The sequence below is a fragment of the Malaclemys terrapin genome, chromosome 7 (assembly GCF_027887155.1).
Source record: "Malaclemys terrapin pileata isolate rMalTer1 chromosome 7, rMalTer1.hap1, whole genome shotgun sequence".
Lineage (NCBI taxonomy): Eukaryota > Metazoa > Chordata > Testudines > Emydidae > Malaclemys > Malaclemys terrapin.
Window position 1 is genome coordinate 40,896,906 of NC_071511.1, and position 16,370 is coordinate 40,913,275.

The 16,370-nt window shown below is 40.5% G+C and overlaps 1 protein-coding gene across 1 annotated transcript in view; it reads right to left on the reverse strand.

Moving 5' to 3' along the window:
* ATP2B2 (ATPase plasma membrane Ca2+ transporting 2) overlaps positions 1 to 16,370 on the reverse strand; it is a 534,155-nt gene that overhangs the window by 122,606 nt on the left and 395,179 nt on the right. The window contains exons 11-12 of the mRNA XM_054035362.1: positions 16,138 to 16,352; positions 14,144 to 14,386 (exon numbers count right to left, since the gene is read on the reverse strand). Coding sequence (XP_053891337.1) covers positions 14,144 to 14,386; positions 16,138 to 16,352 — 458 coding nt within the window. The remainder of the gene's footprint in view (positions 1 to 14,143; positions 14,387 to 16,137; positions 16,353 to 16,370) is intronic.

Here is a 16,370-nt window from a genome sequence, read left to right on the forward strand (position 1 = left end):
AGTTTGAGCGGGATGTGGCATTGACTAAGTGGTTTGATTGGCCAAAGGGGCTCAGCTGTACCCTGCTGACTTCCATTCGCCCAAGAAGAGGGCATACAAGTCCTTTCCCTGTAGTGAGGTGCCACTGAATGCCCAGATCAACAGCTCTCACTTGTAGGACTGGGGTTTGGGGCATCTGCTGTAAGCACTGTGCCAGTTGCCTTTTTTGGGTCTGGGGAGGAATTTTTCCCTCATTACAAGATGGGCCAGGACAAGGGTGGGGAAGGGTTCACCTTCCCCACATCAGCTCAAGGACCTGGTGGGTATGTCCACAGGCAAGGTTCAAGTTGTTGCAACTTAGCAGGTGTCCAATGTAACAGACCAGGGCAACTGCACCAGTATTTTCCCTCTCAGGCTTCTAGCTGTTATCTCTCTTGGGCAGAAACCCATATCTCACTCCCTTCTTACCAGGATACATCCAGGCTGCAGTTCTCTGCCTTTCTCAGCAAAGACGACTGCCTAAACAGACCTGCTTGCTTTCTCATCAGAATGGTTGTGACAGACATAAGTTACCACATAGCTCTTTCTACTCAAGCCTACTTTATTCTTCAGGTATATGCATTGCAGGGAAAACACAAAAACAATAAAAGAACCTACACACGTCTACCGGACATCACTCCACTCTAGAGGTTTCTTTGTAGTTACAAGTTGAGCAGAATTTCCGCTCAGTACAAGCTCACAGTTTTGACGCCTCAGGAGGCCAAGTCCTTCCAATACTCCACTAAAGATTTGGGTCCTCTGTAGACAGGGGACTATGTTTTTTGCTGCCCCAAGCACAGCAGTCAGGCAGTCTTTGGCAGCATGCCTGCGGGTGGTCCGCGGTCACGCGGATTCAGCAGCGTTTCTGCAGGTGATCTGCCGGTCCCACGCCTTTGGCGTACCCGCTGCCGAATTGCCGCCAAAGCCGTGGGACCGGCGGACCTCCCACAGGCATGCCGCCAAAGGTTGCCTGACTGTCGCCCTCACGGGGACCGGCTTGCCGCCCCAGGCACGCGCTTGGTGGGCTGGTGCCTGGAGCCGCCCCTGTGTGTAGATCAGGAGTCTGTCCATTTGGTGGATCTGGAGGAAGGCCCTGATTCAGTTTAAAACCCAGGCTTTTATCCAAAATCTTTTCTGTGTCTGTTGGTCTCTGGAGAACCCAATTTGAACTAGTATATGCATATCTCCCCCGGGGGGTGTTAAGGCTGATAACAGGAAGTTGATTAACACTCCCCCCTCTACTAGAGAAGATACAATGCCTCAACAACACATACATAACTGCATTTTTAGTACTATGTCCCCCAAAAGCACTAACCTTAATTCAGTAAGATTTTAACTTAGTTCAATAAAGTTTATCTTAATTCTGTAAAGATTGTTCAGGATATTGGCAGTCTGGCAAAGCCAGTGCAGGTTATCATTCAGTGAAGGGGTCCTGTTTCCTGATAAACTGGGTTTGGAAGAGGATTTAGAGGAAGACATCCCCTAAGAAAGCTGGGGGTTGAGGTTGAGGCTTCTAATGTCTGACAGAGCAAGGAGACAGCCCTCTTTCCTCAGCTCCTTAACTCTCATACAAGTGGAGGAACGTAGGGTTCGAGCATCAGGCTGGGACCAGGTGTGGAGGGAGGGAAAGATGATCTGCACTGTACAATTTATTGCTGGATAGTTCCTAGTTAAACCACATTGCTTGTGTCTTTTCTTTCTTCCTGTGTATCAGGGACAAACATTAGTTATCTATAATAATCACCTTGCAAGAATGCAATTGGAGAGAATGTACACATGAAAATAAGCACTTCTGTGCAGAGATAAGACTGGCACAAATCTGTACACACACATGCTGCTATTTCAGCATCAATTAAAAATGAATGGAAACAGAGTGGAGCTCTGCTTAAACAGCAGAGCGCGAAAGCTTGTCTCCTTCACCAACAGAAATTGGTTCAAAAGAAAATATTACTTCACCCACCTTGTATCAACAAATAGAGAATCATTTAGAGAGCTGTAAATTCATGTTGAAAGGAAATGATGTGGGCAGACAGAACAGTCACTTTAAAAAAAAAATCACATAAAAGTAGTAAGAAAAATATCCACTGGACTATAGCAAATAAAAGCTCATTTATTCTATTAAGTTTAAATCAAACAAAAATAAAAACAAACAATATTTCAGTGTGTGTGTGTGTGTGTGTGATACCATGGAATCCACCATGGCTAAAATAGCAGTTACAGTAATTGAAAAGCTTTCACGTTTCAGAGCTGTAAATTCATGTTGAAAGGAAATGATGTGGGCAGACAGAACAGTCACTTTAAAAAAAAAATCACATAAAAGTAGTAAGAAAAATATCCACTGGACTATAGCAAATAAAAGCTCATTTATTCTATTAAGTTTAAATCAAACAAAAATAAAAACAAACAATATTTCAGTGTGTGTGTGTGTGTGTGTGATACCATGGAATCCACCATGGCTAAAATAGCAGTTACAGTAATTGAAAAGCTTTCACGTTTCACAGCCACGGACCCTCAGTGGTAGCACCTGGTGGTGGTTTAAGAATGATTGGAGTCTGGAACTATTGAACTGTGTAATGTAAAGGCAGAACGGTTGGATACTCTGTAGAAGCTTTCACAGCCATTATTGTTGCTAAAGCTGTTGGAATTCAGGGAGTAACTGAGGACTTCATTTTACAACAGTGTCAGTCAAGCACCTTTTCCAAGCACAAAATAAATATGAATTGAAATAACACAGGAGTCATGTTTTACTCAATGATGCAAATGACTTTATCACAATCTTTTTTAACCAGCTTCTTTCAATTAGTAATTCAGTCTGGTTTAATGAGAATTGGTAGCTACATTTATTTTCCTTATTATATAAAACTGCAACAGCAAACCATGCATGAAGTTTATTATGTTCTGCTAATTATCACTTCTAGAAGCAAAGGCAACTGACTAAATGACCCATTCTTAATATTAATATTTATTATGTATAAAGCACCAGATGCTATAATAGGTCATTTTCTTCCAGCCTAAATTATTCTGTGAAAAGACTGACATTTATTTTACAAAAAAGCTTTTATGAAAAAGCTATTTTACTTCAGTGTTTTGTGGCGAGTGCATTGCTTACAATGAACATATACAAAATAATACCAAGTACTGCATAGCATGCTCCATCTAGAATGTACTTACACTAAGTAATCTTTACAACACTTCTATGAACAAGTATTTTTTTCATTTTTTCACAGATGGAAAAGTTGAGGCTGAGAGGTTAAGTGACCTGACTATAAAGCAAGAACATGCATGAGACAAGACAGGATTAGAACTCAGAATTTTTCATTCAGAGTCTTATGTTCAGACTACACCTTTCCATCATTGACTACTATGTAAATACTATACTATAACAGAAGAGAAACTTGAACAAGATATTCTCTTTTATAAAGAGAATTTAAAACATTTCTGAAGCAACTTGAACCAAGTATTTACTATGTTTTGCCAAAGGAATTTGCATATTTTATTTTCAGTGTCCATTATTTTCATTTTCTGTGTTACGTTGCACTCCAATAAATACATTCTACAGATGTTGGAAATAAAGCAAATGATATTTCAAATTCAAATTAAGTTATGGTTTTAATGGCTAGTAGGTTTAGAAACAACAATCCATTTTAGCACTTTTGGAATAAGTGCAGTAGTGCATCTGGGTATCAGTGGCTCTATACCACATTTAATCAGCCTCACTGCTTTTTTAAAATAGAATTTTATTGTAAAACAACATTTTAAAGTAACAGGTTCGTTTGTCCCTATTTAATTAGTCAGCACGGTCTGCATGTAATTCAAGATAGGGAAGAATTTAAGAAAACACAAGAAAGAAATGAACAGCCATACTGAGTCAGACCAAATATCCCTCTAGTCCAATATCCTGTCTCCCAACAGTGGCCAATGCCAGGTGCTTCAGAGGGAATGAATAAAAGAGGTAATATAAGAACATAAGAAAACAAAACTTCACATTACAGAGCATTTGTAAAATACAATCTATTCCTAAAATAGAAATCAAAGAGCAGAGCTGGGGAGATAAGGTTCATGGTATAAGCAGTAGATCCAAACAATCTACACACACACACACACACACACCCTGGAGCCATAAGCCCAAATCCTAAAAAGTGTAACTTCACACTCCTGCTGCAACCAGAGAACAATACAATTTATCCTTTAAGAGGAGACTCTAAGAAGTAAAGCCTTCCCTGCTATGTGTGGATAAAGATCTCATGACACTTTCCATAAGAGTGGCTAGATGCTCCTGCCATATTGACCGTTCCCCCCATTGAAGTTTCCTCCCTGAAGAGGACCTGCTTACATACGGGGAAGTCAGTTGGCTGACAACTTAATCATCTGCCTGCCAGGTGACTTCTCGGTCTCACAGTCCTCCCCCAAGTCAACCAATGAGATTGCTAGCAATTTTTTCAGCTTAATTTTTAAGTAGGAAACTATGGAAAGGATAAAATAGAATTTAGGCCATGTCATTTACTTGGATGTCATTTTGGATTAATATAAGTGAAAGTTTTCCTCAATCTTTCTTCATTCTTTACCATTTCTGTCCCTCTTTTTATTTATTTATCCCTCTCAGAACATTGTTAGCAGTGATGGGTGAACTTGTCTTGAAAAAATAAGATGTGGCCTGAGCCTTCATGTATATTTGAGAAAGAAGGCACCTTCAGCTACATATTAACTTCGGAAGAAATGGCTTGATGTGTGTTGGGTTTTTTTAAAGACAAAAATTGAGCACAAAACCAACTTCCCAATTTCAGGTAATGAAATAACTAGAAATTTCTTTGGAAGAATAAATAGCTATCTTCTTCTGGCTTTCCTTTGATTAAAGGACAGTATTCCACTCAGATTATATAGCTGGGTTCCTTTTAACATGATTACCCCTAGCAGGCAGTTACAATAAAATATAGGATCTTTCTAAAGTAATGTGCTGTTGTTTCAGTAAATATTAACTCCGACTGTTTTCTGTTGATAGACATGGTATAAGGTGATCTATGGTTTGAGCTTTGTATGAGAAATGGTCTGACCTGTTAATCACCCTGACCCATTTCACTCGGTGGGAATGAACAATCCTTCTTAAACCCTTAACCCTTCCTGCTCTTATTCAATTTCTAATACAACCCCACTTCATTTTTTAATGAAGGGGAAGATAGAATCTATCAGTTGCATAAACTACAGCCGGATAAAGATGGCATTTCCATTGTATACCCCTCTTTCCACTCACTGATAACTTTTAAACTAAATGCAAGGAAATATTTTAAAAACTATTTGTGTAAAGCTTCATGATTGTCAGTTTGAAACTTTTGAATTAACTGACCAATATAAATGAACTGTTCACTTAAAAAAAATAGTATATTCCTACATATAACTTCATAATATCTGTTGTAAAGCTTCTATTAAGGTATACATGCATAAGCAGGGTCTGAATGAGCTCTCCTCTGACATCTAGTGGTGAGCTGTGGAAAAAGACTTCAGAAACTGATCTCATTTGCATGCATACCCACCCTGCCTAGGTGCTCAGCATGATGGTATTGCTTGCCCAAATGATCACTTGTAGCTGGTGTTGGATTCCCAGTCTCCTTGTTATTGGGGCAGGAGTAATAAAGCGTTTTTATCCTTGCTGTGTGAACCAAGGGCAGCACAACGGTACCTAGCATACCCCAATGGAGGGACTCACCCTCAGTTGAATGGCACTCACTAGAGAACATGGGTTCCAAAGCCCAGTGATCTGAAAGAGGGTGGGGACAGGTACTTGTGTCTGGTGGTGTGGGCCCTCTTTAAGGATCCTAGACCCCATTTGACCCTTCCTCTCTCTATCGTATAATAAAAGAGCTAATTTAGATTCAATTGGAAGTCTTGTTACACACTGCAGAGCTAAAACCACTGATACCTAGGTCTACATATTAGACCAACTTTGGGACAGTGTGCATCAGCAGTGAGGCTCCGCCATTAATAGCTGAAATCACTGAGAGCTGAAATCATTGAGAGCTGTGTTAAAGGGGGACGGGGGGGACTGAAGACACCTTGGCAAGTGGCCAGCTGGACAGCTGGTGGAGAGGCGCAGCAAGCAGCCAGCAGGGCGGCTGGCGGAGAGGCGTGGCAAGCGGTGGTTGGGGCAACGATTGAGTGCCCGAGCAGTGGAATGTATAAGGTGCCTCCTTACCCTCCTCCTCCACACAGGGTGGGAGGTGAACTCTGCAGATGAAACCTATGAACTCTGGGGCTGCACTGGCCAAGGACAGCAACTATGAGTGGGGTACAGGGAAGGGACGGGCACGTTAAAGGGACTTTTGGGTTGCTGGACTTAAGAACCTGAGGGGAAAAGGACACTGCCCAATTTACTTGGGGGTAGGTATTTTGCTCATGGTTTGTGTTCATGAACCCTAGTTGCGGTGTTTTCCCAAATTAATGCTGAGTTAATCCCCTCCTTTTATTAAAAGTTTTTGCTACACTCAGACTCTGTGCTTATGAGAGGAGAAGTATTGCCTCTTAGAGGCACCCAGGGGGTGGTGTGTAATTGTCCCAGGTCACTGGGTGGGGGTTAGAGCTGGTTTTGTGTGGTATTGCTGAAAAGGAACCCCTAGATACTGAACCTGGCCCTTGTTGCTGCTGGCTCCACCCGGCAGAAATGTATTCTTGAATAAGAAATGACAGTTTTGACTCATTTGAAGAAGTTTCATTTGGAAATATGTAATTATCTATGGAGCGTGCCAGTATATTACAGTGACCATCAGTAAAAACTGAACATTCATAGGCCTAGGTACCTGCAGTAGCCATAGTATGCAGAGCAGGAGAGACTGTGGGACAATATATACAGGGGGGTAGTAAACATTGAGTAATTAATGAGAAGCTTTCCTTGCTGGTTTAATCATGCATCCAAGTGTACTGTTCACAAGCAGTAGGTATGTGTTTTATTGTTCTCATGACAGGTGGGTTTCTAGTTAACAAAGGATGGAAGTGATTTGGATTTGGTAATCTTTTGGACAGGAACATCCTGTCAGCAAGTTTATCTTCCTTCTAAAGAGCTTAAACCTCCAATACAAGGTGAGCATTCAATAGCAAACCTCCTAGTTTGTCACCTGCACAGTGATTAAAACTACTAATGTAACTTGTACAAAAAATATAGAAGTGCATCTTGGAATGATGAAATTATATGAATGACAGTAAGTTGCTATTGAGAAGTCTCTGGGTAGGTCCTTTAAATTGAATGGCTATGCTAATCTCAATGCATCTGCTCTCATCTGATTTTTAAAAAGTTTTTCAGTACTTGATTCAATGACCTTCAAAGTAAAAACAATCTGTAAAAGAGAAGCATGTTTTGTGTACTTATCATGTCTCAAATAAATTTACTTCTGACAGAAGAACCACCATATTCCCCTACAGATAGCTATTTTTCTATGCAAATATTTTCCTCACAAATAAAAAGATCGCTTCAATTGGATTCCAATTTTATGTTCGCAACATCCACATGATATTTTCATTTATTCCTGTAACGCAGCTAATTAATCACCTATTTTGCTAAAGGCTTATTTTCAATTATTTACACCTTTCTTAAGTAATCACTTTCTGAGATGCAATTCCTTATGCTAGTTCTCAGCCCAGAGGCTGTGTGTGTGTGTGTGTGTGTGTGTGTGTGTGTGTGTGTGTGTGTGTGTGTGTGTAAAAAGCATGAAGAGTGTTCATTCAGGTATTCTGACCTAGACTTTTCACTAAATATAGGTGCACTTTTTGATGGAACAACATTCCCTTTTCTATTCCAGTATTTATTTTTACAAGCAAACCACTAACCTGAAATCTCTAGAATTCCTTTCAATATCTAGGAAATTAAAATTCAGTTTCTCAGGGCAATTTTGAAGTCTCTCCACATGTAAATATGTATTTTAATAAGGTCTTTCATTAGAACAATCAAAAAAATCCAACTTATGCCTTCATCTCTCACCCAAAAGATCTTATCTTTTATATAAGCCCTTTGGGGGAAGACCTGTCTTCATATTATCTTGTACAATGCGAAGCATGCCGTTGGAGCATAACAAAAAATAAATTACAGCAACAACAATGGGCAATGTTACACTATTAGATAGATATGATGAAAAGGAACTGCATTTTTAATCTGTACTGCCACTCCAGTAAACTTGTACAAATGCTTTAAATTCTGTATTAGTTCTATGTTTCAATTGTACCTTTTTCTGTGACTAATTAGAGATTCCTACCTATTACAAATATTTACATGGTAAATACATGAATTATTGAACTAAAATTTAATTATTCCAGAGCATTTCAAATCATATTTTGGCAAAAGTACACATGCTTTGGTGTGTTAGAGAGGGAAACAAAAGTTTTGCCCTTTCTCTTAGAAATAGAACATCTATAGGTTCTTAGTTGGAAACAAACAGAACGGCTCTATCGTACCTAGTAAATGACATTCTCTGCCCCCAGAATTGTACCATCTGACTTCATTATATGGGGCCAGATATACTCAGCTAGTGTGAAATGGTGGAGCTCTATTGACTCCAATGGATTGCACTTATGTAGTACAAACTGAGGCATCCATTGTGAAGGCATAATAAAGAAGGATTTGGTTGGTGTAGTTTAGCCTGAGCTGAATACTACTAACTTGAGAGCTTATTGGGGTCTCCATTTAACAGAGGTCTGTTACACTGGAAAGTAAAGGAGATATTTACCATCAACATATCCAGTGTGGTCCTAAGAGGGGAATGAATACCTTTTTGGTTGAAATTAATCTTGCATGCCAGTATGTGATTCAAGAAAAGTTGTGGCTGCTAGCTTAGACCAATATTAGATGTGTGGAGTCTTTATTTCCCAGCAACTTCATGGTATGCCAGTTAGAAGTACAGCTACTCAAGTGCAATCAGAATATTCCCAAAACATAGATTTTGCTTTCAGATTAATAGAATTATTAAACTAAATCCCCTCTACAATTTACAAGCAAAAGTGTATGAGCTGTAATCTCGTTGGGAAAACATCTCTCAAAGTTGTCTCACATTTATTCTGGAAAAAGACTTTCTGGAGAATAGCTTGAAAACAACAGTAATCTGTTGATCTGAAGTGAACAGAATGTCAATTTAGTTCATCCCATATCTTGTTCTAAAAAGTATTATAAAGGGCTAGATTTAATGGTATTGTAACTCTAGTGGAATAATGTGTCTCAAATTTCTCAGGGAAGAGAAAATATTTTATTCCAAGCAGTGACATAGTTTTCTTTTTGTATTTTTATCAATGGCTCTATTGCCCTTTAAGCAAAAGATGATGTGAGGGGGAACTCATCATTACTCATTCAGCAGTGTGTCTTGACTGATTTTATGGTCCAATATGAGATCACTCAATGTAAGTTCACACAAAATGCAATTTGCAGAATATATAGATCTACATAACTATTAATAGAACAAGCAAACTTCCATCTTTGTGACATAACGCATATGCCCTTTGGGTGTCAGCTGATAGTCACACATTCTTAGAGAATATTTTAATGAAATTGTGGGTAAGTATGCATTCTGAACTAGCAGTCCTGAAAACCAACTTCTTTATGTATTTTATACCAGACCTCTTTATGGTCTAATGAGTGCTGTGGAACAAAGACCTCATATGTTAAATTTTCTTTATCAGAGCTGAGATCGTTGACACACCTTCCCTTAAACACGTCATAAATATAATAAAAAAATGAAGGTAACTGCTTATAATACAGTTATGATTTTCACTGAAGTCTATATTGTAATCGTTGAGCTCATAACACAAATATAAGACAGATAATCACCAATAATAGTCAACAAATAAATCCAAATATTGGCTCTTGTAGTGGGGTTATTACCCTGCTCCTACCCTGAAGGGTTTCAAACAGCCCTGGGGGAAGGTTGTGGCTGGGAACTGCTAAACTGGGCTGATTGGGAAGCATCTGCAGCTGGGCCACACCCCAATCAGGCCTCAGCTGGCCCTATATAAAAAGGCTGTGAGGCAGAGGCCAAGCAGTCTCTCTCTGCCTTCAGAGGGAGAAGGGCCTGGCTGCAGCGAGCTAGAGACAGAGTACCTGAGTGGAGCAGGGCTGGGGAGCTCCAACCTGGAAAGCCCCAGGCTGCGGCCTAGTAGGAGGCCAAGGAGGTACTGGGGGTTGCAGAGGGCAGCACAGGGGTAGGCTGGGTTACCATATTTAAAAAATTAAAAAAGAGGACACTCCACAGGGCCCTGACCCCGCCCCTTTCCCACCCTCGGCCCCGCCCCAACTCCGCCCCTTCCCCGTCCAACTCCACCCATTCCCCGCCCTAACACCCCCTCCTCCCTCCCAGCCACGCGAAAAGGGCTGCCCAAGCGCTACCGGCTTCACGGTTTGCCGGGCAGTCTCCAGACCCTGTGCCCCCAGCCGGCGCTTCCCCAGCACAGCTGGAGCCCGGGAGGGGAAGCGCCCAGCAAGGGGCACAGGGTCTGGAGACTGCCCGGCAAACCGTGAAGCCAGTAGCGCTCGGGCTTCGGGCAGCACCTATGCCTCCGGACCCTGCGCCCCCGTCCGGGCACTTCCCCTCCCGGGCTCCGGCTGCTCTGCTCCTCCCCTGACTCTTCAGCTCTGTTTAAGAGCTAAGCTGCCCGAGCCAGCGCTACCGGCTTCGGGCAGCCCCCGTGCCTCCGGACCCCAGCCGCAGAGCAGCTGGAGCCCAGGAAGGGAAGTGCCCGGCCGGCGGCTGGGGTCCGGAGGCAAGGGGGCTCCTCGAAGCTGGTAGCGCTGGCTTGGGCAGCTTGGCTCTTAAACAGAGCCGAAGTCTGAGTCAGGGGAGGAGCAGAGCAGCCACGGGAGAGGAAGTGCCCATCCGTATTTTTCCCCCCCCCGGACGGGGGTTTGATTGCCGAAAAGCCGGACATGTCCGGGAAAAAACGGACATATGGTAACCCTAGGGTAGGCTAAGGCAGCAGGTCCAAACCCAACCTTGCCTGTGATGAGTGGCCTATACTGCAGTCTGCCCAGGGAGCGGGGGCTAGTTAGTGACTGGCAGTGGCCTTATTCTGAGGTGAGGTAGGGATAGTGGGTGGGGGTTCCCCAGGGAGGGGAGACCCTAGTACTGAGGGCTGTACTGCTAGGGGGCAGCACCCTAGATAAAAGGGCACCGGGGACCGGAGGACAGGCGGACCACCGGCCTGCAGTAGGCGCTCCAACACTGAAATGAGCTAATTCCCGGAGATGACCAGCAGGAGGTGCTGCAGGGGTGAGTCCGCCCCTCTACAGCTCTATATAAATCCGACAGTGGAGAGAACAATTAAGGATTTCCCTAGGATTTCACCCATTTATCAGTTTTACGGAGAAGTAGTTTGTGTTGTACCCAAAGCTAAAATGAACTGAAATGATAATGCATAGTGATTTACCTTTTTCAATGTACACACATAATCCACTTTAACCAGGAGCTATGAGGTCAAAACTTGGCCAGGAATACAAAATCATATTGAGACTAAAATGTGATTATTGAATTATACTTGATAGGAAATTTAATTTTCATCAACGAGGATGTTACTCCAAGAGAAAAGGGAATCTTTCATTCAGTTTGTCCAGGATCATTAGTATATCGCTTTGAAGAACATTTTGCTGTCCTATTACGCAGTACTCTCACACAAACGTTATTTCCAGTATTAAGATGCTGGGAAACTGAACTGACACAAAATTTGGATAAAGATGCTTCTTCAACACGTTATAAACTCAGTAATTTAAAATGAACAAAAGTGCATCCAAAACTAAAACTCAAATAATATGAGGTTGATGCTGCTTTCACTCTACCAGTAACACCTAACTCAATTGCCAACTTACTCACATTTCCCACAAGCACCTTTGCACACCTCTTCCACATTGCACCTCATCCATGGGAAGAGCTTCCCAATGAAATCATCTTCAGTCCTCCCTGAAAGCCTACCTCTACAATGATGCCCACAAACCTCTATTGTCTGGCAGTCACTTCTGACTAGTACAATGGCTCTCAAACTTTTTTTTACTGGTGACCCCTTTCACATAGCAAGCCTCTGAGTGTGACCCCCCTTATAAATTAAAAACACTTTTTATATATTTAACACCATTATAAATGCTGGAGGCAAAGCGGGGTTTGGGGAGGAGGCTGACAGCTTGCGACCCCCCATGTAATAACCTCATGACCCCCAGAGGGGTCCCAGCACCCAGTTTGAGAACCCCTGGACTAGTAGGGCCTCTCAAACAATTTATTCAAAATGCATCTTTACTTCTTACAATTACCTTTTGTCCCCTGTCCCAGTTTGTCTGTATATTTATCTGTTGCATCTTGTCGTCATCCTGGTTTGACAGGTCTTTGGGTCAGGGACTGTCTTTGTTCCTCTTGTCTGTATAGTGCCTTGCACAATGAGGGCCTGAATCTAGGCACTACCACAGTATACAAATAATGAAAAAGCCAACCACACACACCACAAGCTAATGGGATGCTAAGGCACTGAAATATATTTTAACTCAGCATATCAGCCCCTTCCTGGGTTCTGAAATCTTTAGCATGCAAGCACTAAAACAACCTCTCAAAACAACCAGAAATATCTACCGTGTCAATCTCCAGTGATCAAATCACAGACAAAGACAGGACAAGACTCTCCCATTCCTAGAGAATAATAACAATCATATACCATGTACAAGAGAGATGAAACACGTACGATGGTGAGATCCTTGTAAAGATAAAACGGAGGCCCAAACTGCAAGAAGCTCTCAGTATCTCCATCTATTGTTATCAAGACTCAGCTCCTCTCCAGATTTGGCCCAGTGTTAGGAAAAAGTTGAGTTAGATCTCTCGGCTTAGACATGTCTGTTTATTTTTAGTTTTATGAAAGCCACTGCATTAAAATTCCTGCTCTGAGCTGTGACACAGTTGAACTTACATTTACACTAAGCCTGTTGAGAACGGAAGATTCGAATTAGTCAAGTCATCTAAAAATATGGCTTAGAGTAGCAGAATGTAATACTCCCACTGCTCAAAGACTCTAAAAAGAAGTAACAGAAAGACAGACCTTCGCTGCAAAAAACATGTTCACTATAAACATACTTGGCAACCACGGAGATTTCTGTCAGGCTTTTCGACAAACTCCTCTTCCTATAAATGGTTATTACTAACTAATGCCTACATATCACTCCTAAAAATCATGCCAGGAATTACAAGAGACAGCATTTTGTTAACAAGTTCTTAAACAAAAAATACCTTGATTTGGATTTAATAGCTCACCAGAAATCGGACTTATACTCTCTCACGTTTCTGCAAATATACTATCTCTGACTGTATTTTGGCCAACAGCTTTTAAAATCATATTAATGTGTAATTTGGCCACTCCAGGCAGTTCAGTACAAATGTGCAAATAGACAAAAAATTATTTCATAAGCCTAAAAAAGCTTGTCTACTCTATAAAAAAGTTTCAGGATATAGTATTAAGATTGGACTAAAAAAAAAGCATTATTTGCCCTTTCAAGTGATAAAATAACTTGGGGCAACAGAAATCAGAATTTTGAAGCCTCTTAATCCTCCCACATAGTGGAATCTACAGCCCCTTTAGAAATCTGCTCTTTCCAGAGTATCCTCCTTTACACTGTGAATTAAATTCATCCCCCATTGAATTTGGAATGAATATCCATTAATCTAATTCTTCATATTTCAAGAATTAAGGTCCCAATCCTGCAAAGTCTTGTGCACATGAGAAATTTTAAACACAAGTAGTCTTATTGAAGCCATTGAAAACTATTTGTGCAAGCAAAGTTACAAGTGTACAGTTTGGACCCTGAATCACACAGTGATTCAACAATATCAGGGGTTTCAATGTATAATGTGGCCCTCATTTCTGGGACCAGGCATGGCAGTACTCATCTTTCCAATAATCAACTGTATTTTTTTCTAAGTTATAGAACAATGACTGATAAAGAATATATGGTAACATTTCCATTCTTAAAGAAACAAATAAAATGTGTACATTTTTGCCCCTTCTACTCTCCTTTTGGGGACCTATTTAATATTTCATGATCAATGACAGGTTATTAAAGTATTAACAATGCTTCAAAACCCATGCAGCTTCTTCTGCCGCGTTTCATTTGATTGACCGCAATAAGCCTACTTACCAGAATTTTTGTAGTATAGGCACTGTTGATGGCAATTGCATTAACCAACAAATCGAGGGTTTTGCTTGGTATAGAATCTGGGTCAGGGATCTCTTTGTAGTGGGCATCACCAATGTAGACTTGTACTACTGTCATCCTGTTGGTTGTAAGTGTCCCTGTTTTGTCAGAGCAGATGGCCGTAGCATTACCCATAGTCTCACAAGCATCTAAGTGGCGGACCAGATTGTTATCCTTCATCATTTTCTGATGGAAAGCAAAGTAAGAAGTCCTCAAAAATTTGCTCTGACAGATTTTTAAAATCTCTCATCATAGTAACAATACATAAAGTTAGATGTGACTTTAGAGTGTAGTCATGCTTGTTTACCACACGTGTCAGTGTAGAGAGCATATAGTAGCCACCCCTTAAAATGCTTGCCAAAACTTTGTTTTTGATGAATGGATTTGCAGTATATCCATTCTAAGGAATTACTTGAATACTAATATAACATTATTTAGCTTTATGAAACATTAGCTAAGATAACAGGCCATTTTCAAACAGCGATCATTGTAAGAAATACTAAGTACTCATGTAATTTTATATGTTTCTCCTAAACTTCTAGACAGATTTTTGTTTTCCTTCAGCCAAGTGCCCTAATGGTAGAGATTTAACAATTAGTAATTAACTGTTTAAAAATAAACTTCCTGCCAGATCAAAATTTGCAAATACAAAAGAGTGTAAATAGAAGCTAAATGACAACAGCAAGCGTCAGATGAACCCAAAGCTATCCACCTGTAAATCAATGAATATTACTTTATTTTAAACTTGAACTGAACTGCAGAACTCTGAAAATAATCTGTTTTGGTAAACTCTCTTTATTCAGCTGATTTAGACTCTTCTATAGTATTTCAAATCCCAGTATTATTAGATTTGTAAGGTAAAACTATATGCTCTTGCAATATCATCACCAGGACAATGAATTTTACAAAAATTTAAATAAAAATATTTGAATATTCCAGAGTATGGCTGTGATCTTTACCCTTGGGCCAATCTGTCATACTCTTTCTCAGAGTGGTCCCTTAATCCAAAGTGAAGTCCCATTGAAGTCAGTAAATCTATTCATGGAGCAAGATATTCCCAAATGCAAACAACGGTGTATCACAATCTGGCCTTATGTGTGAGTATGTATTTATGCAACTGATTTAGAAGGCAATTGCAATGTTTAATGGTTAGCACACAGGGCTGTTTGGACACCTGGGTTCTATTTCCAACTTTGTTACTGCCTGGCTGTGTGACTATGTGCAAATCATTTCATGTTCTCTGTGCCTCAGTTTCTCCCTGTGTAAAATGGAGATAACAGAATTGTCTACCTTTGTAAAGTGCTTTGAGATTCTCAGATGAAAGTTTTATATAAACACAATGTGCTGTTAGTAGATTAGATTTCCAAAGTAATCTGAGAATACAGACTTTGATAGAGAAATAATCTACAATTCGAAAAACCATAATCCCAGTTTTAATTCCCTTAAGTTTCCTAATGGAATCATTTCCATTAACTATGGGCAACTATAACAGCATTTAATAACACACCCGCAAACATGTGGAAACCTCATGTCTCAATGTAGAGAGTTTCTGAAGAAAACAAATCCTTCCCCAAACCTATATTGATGCAGCTGGGAATAGGAAGATAAGCAGATATTATATACAAAAAGACTGTGCTTCTCCCATTCATAAATTTTCACAGTGAATTTTTGAGAGACCGTCTTCTTTAGTGACTGTTTAGTATATTTTTTGCAATGTACATTTACAGAAAAGTCAATAAATTTATTTTATTGGAATTTTTTACTTTGAAGTACCTTCAATATGTTTAAAGCAGCTTCTATCAGAGTGCACTGATGTGTGATCCAGCTTTCTACCAGCCACATAAAAATTAAACAGCGAGTCAACTACCAAACTAAAACATACTGAGAGTTGGTCAAAAGAGCACTTTTTTTCCACTACTGCTTAAAGTGCTGCTTACCTTAACAGAATAAGCCAGAGAAATAGTGACAGCAAGTGGAAGTCCTTCAGGAACAGCAACCACAAGCACAGTAACACCAATGATGAAGAACTTGACAAAATATTGAACATAAACAGGAGTGCACTCGGGCAACCACTGCTTCTTGTTGACAACAAAAGTGTCAACAGCGAAGTACAGTACCAAAATTATTACAGTAATGGCCGACATCACCAAACCTGAAAACACAAAAAGTA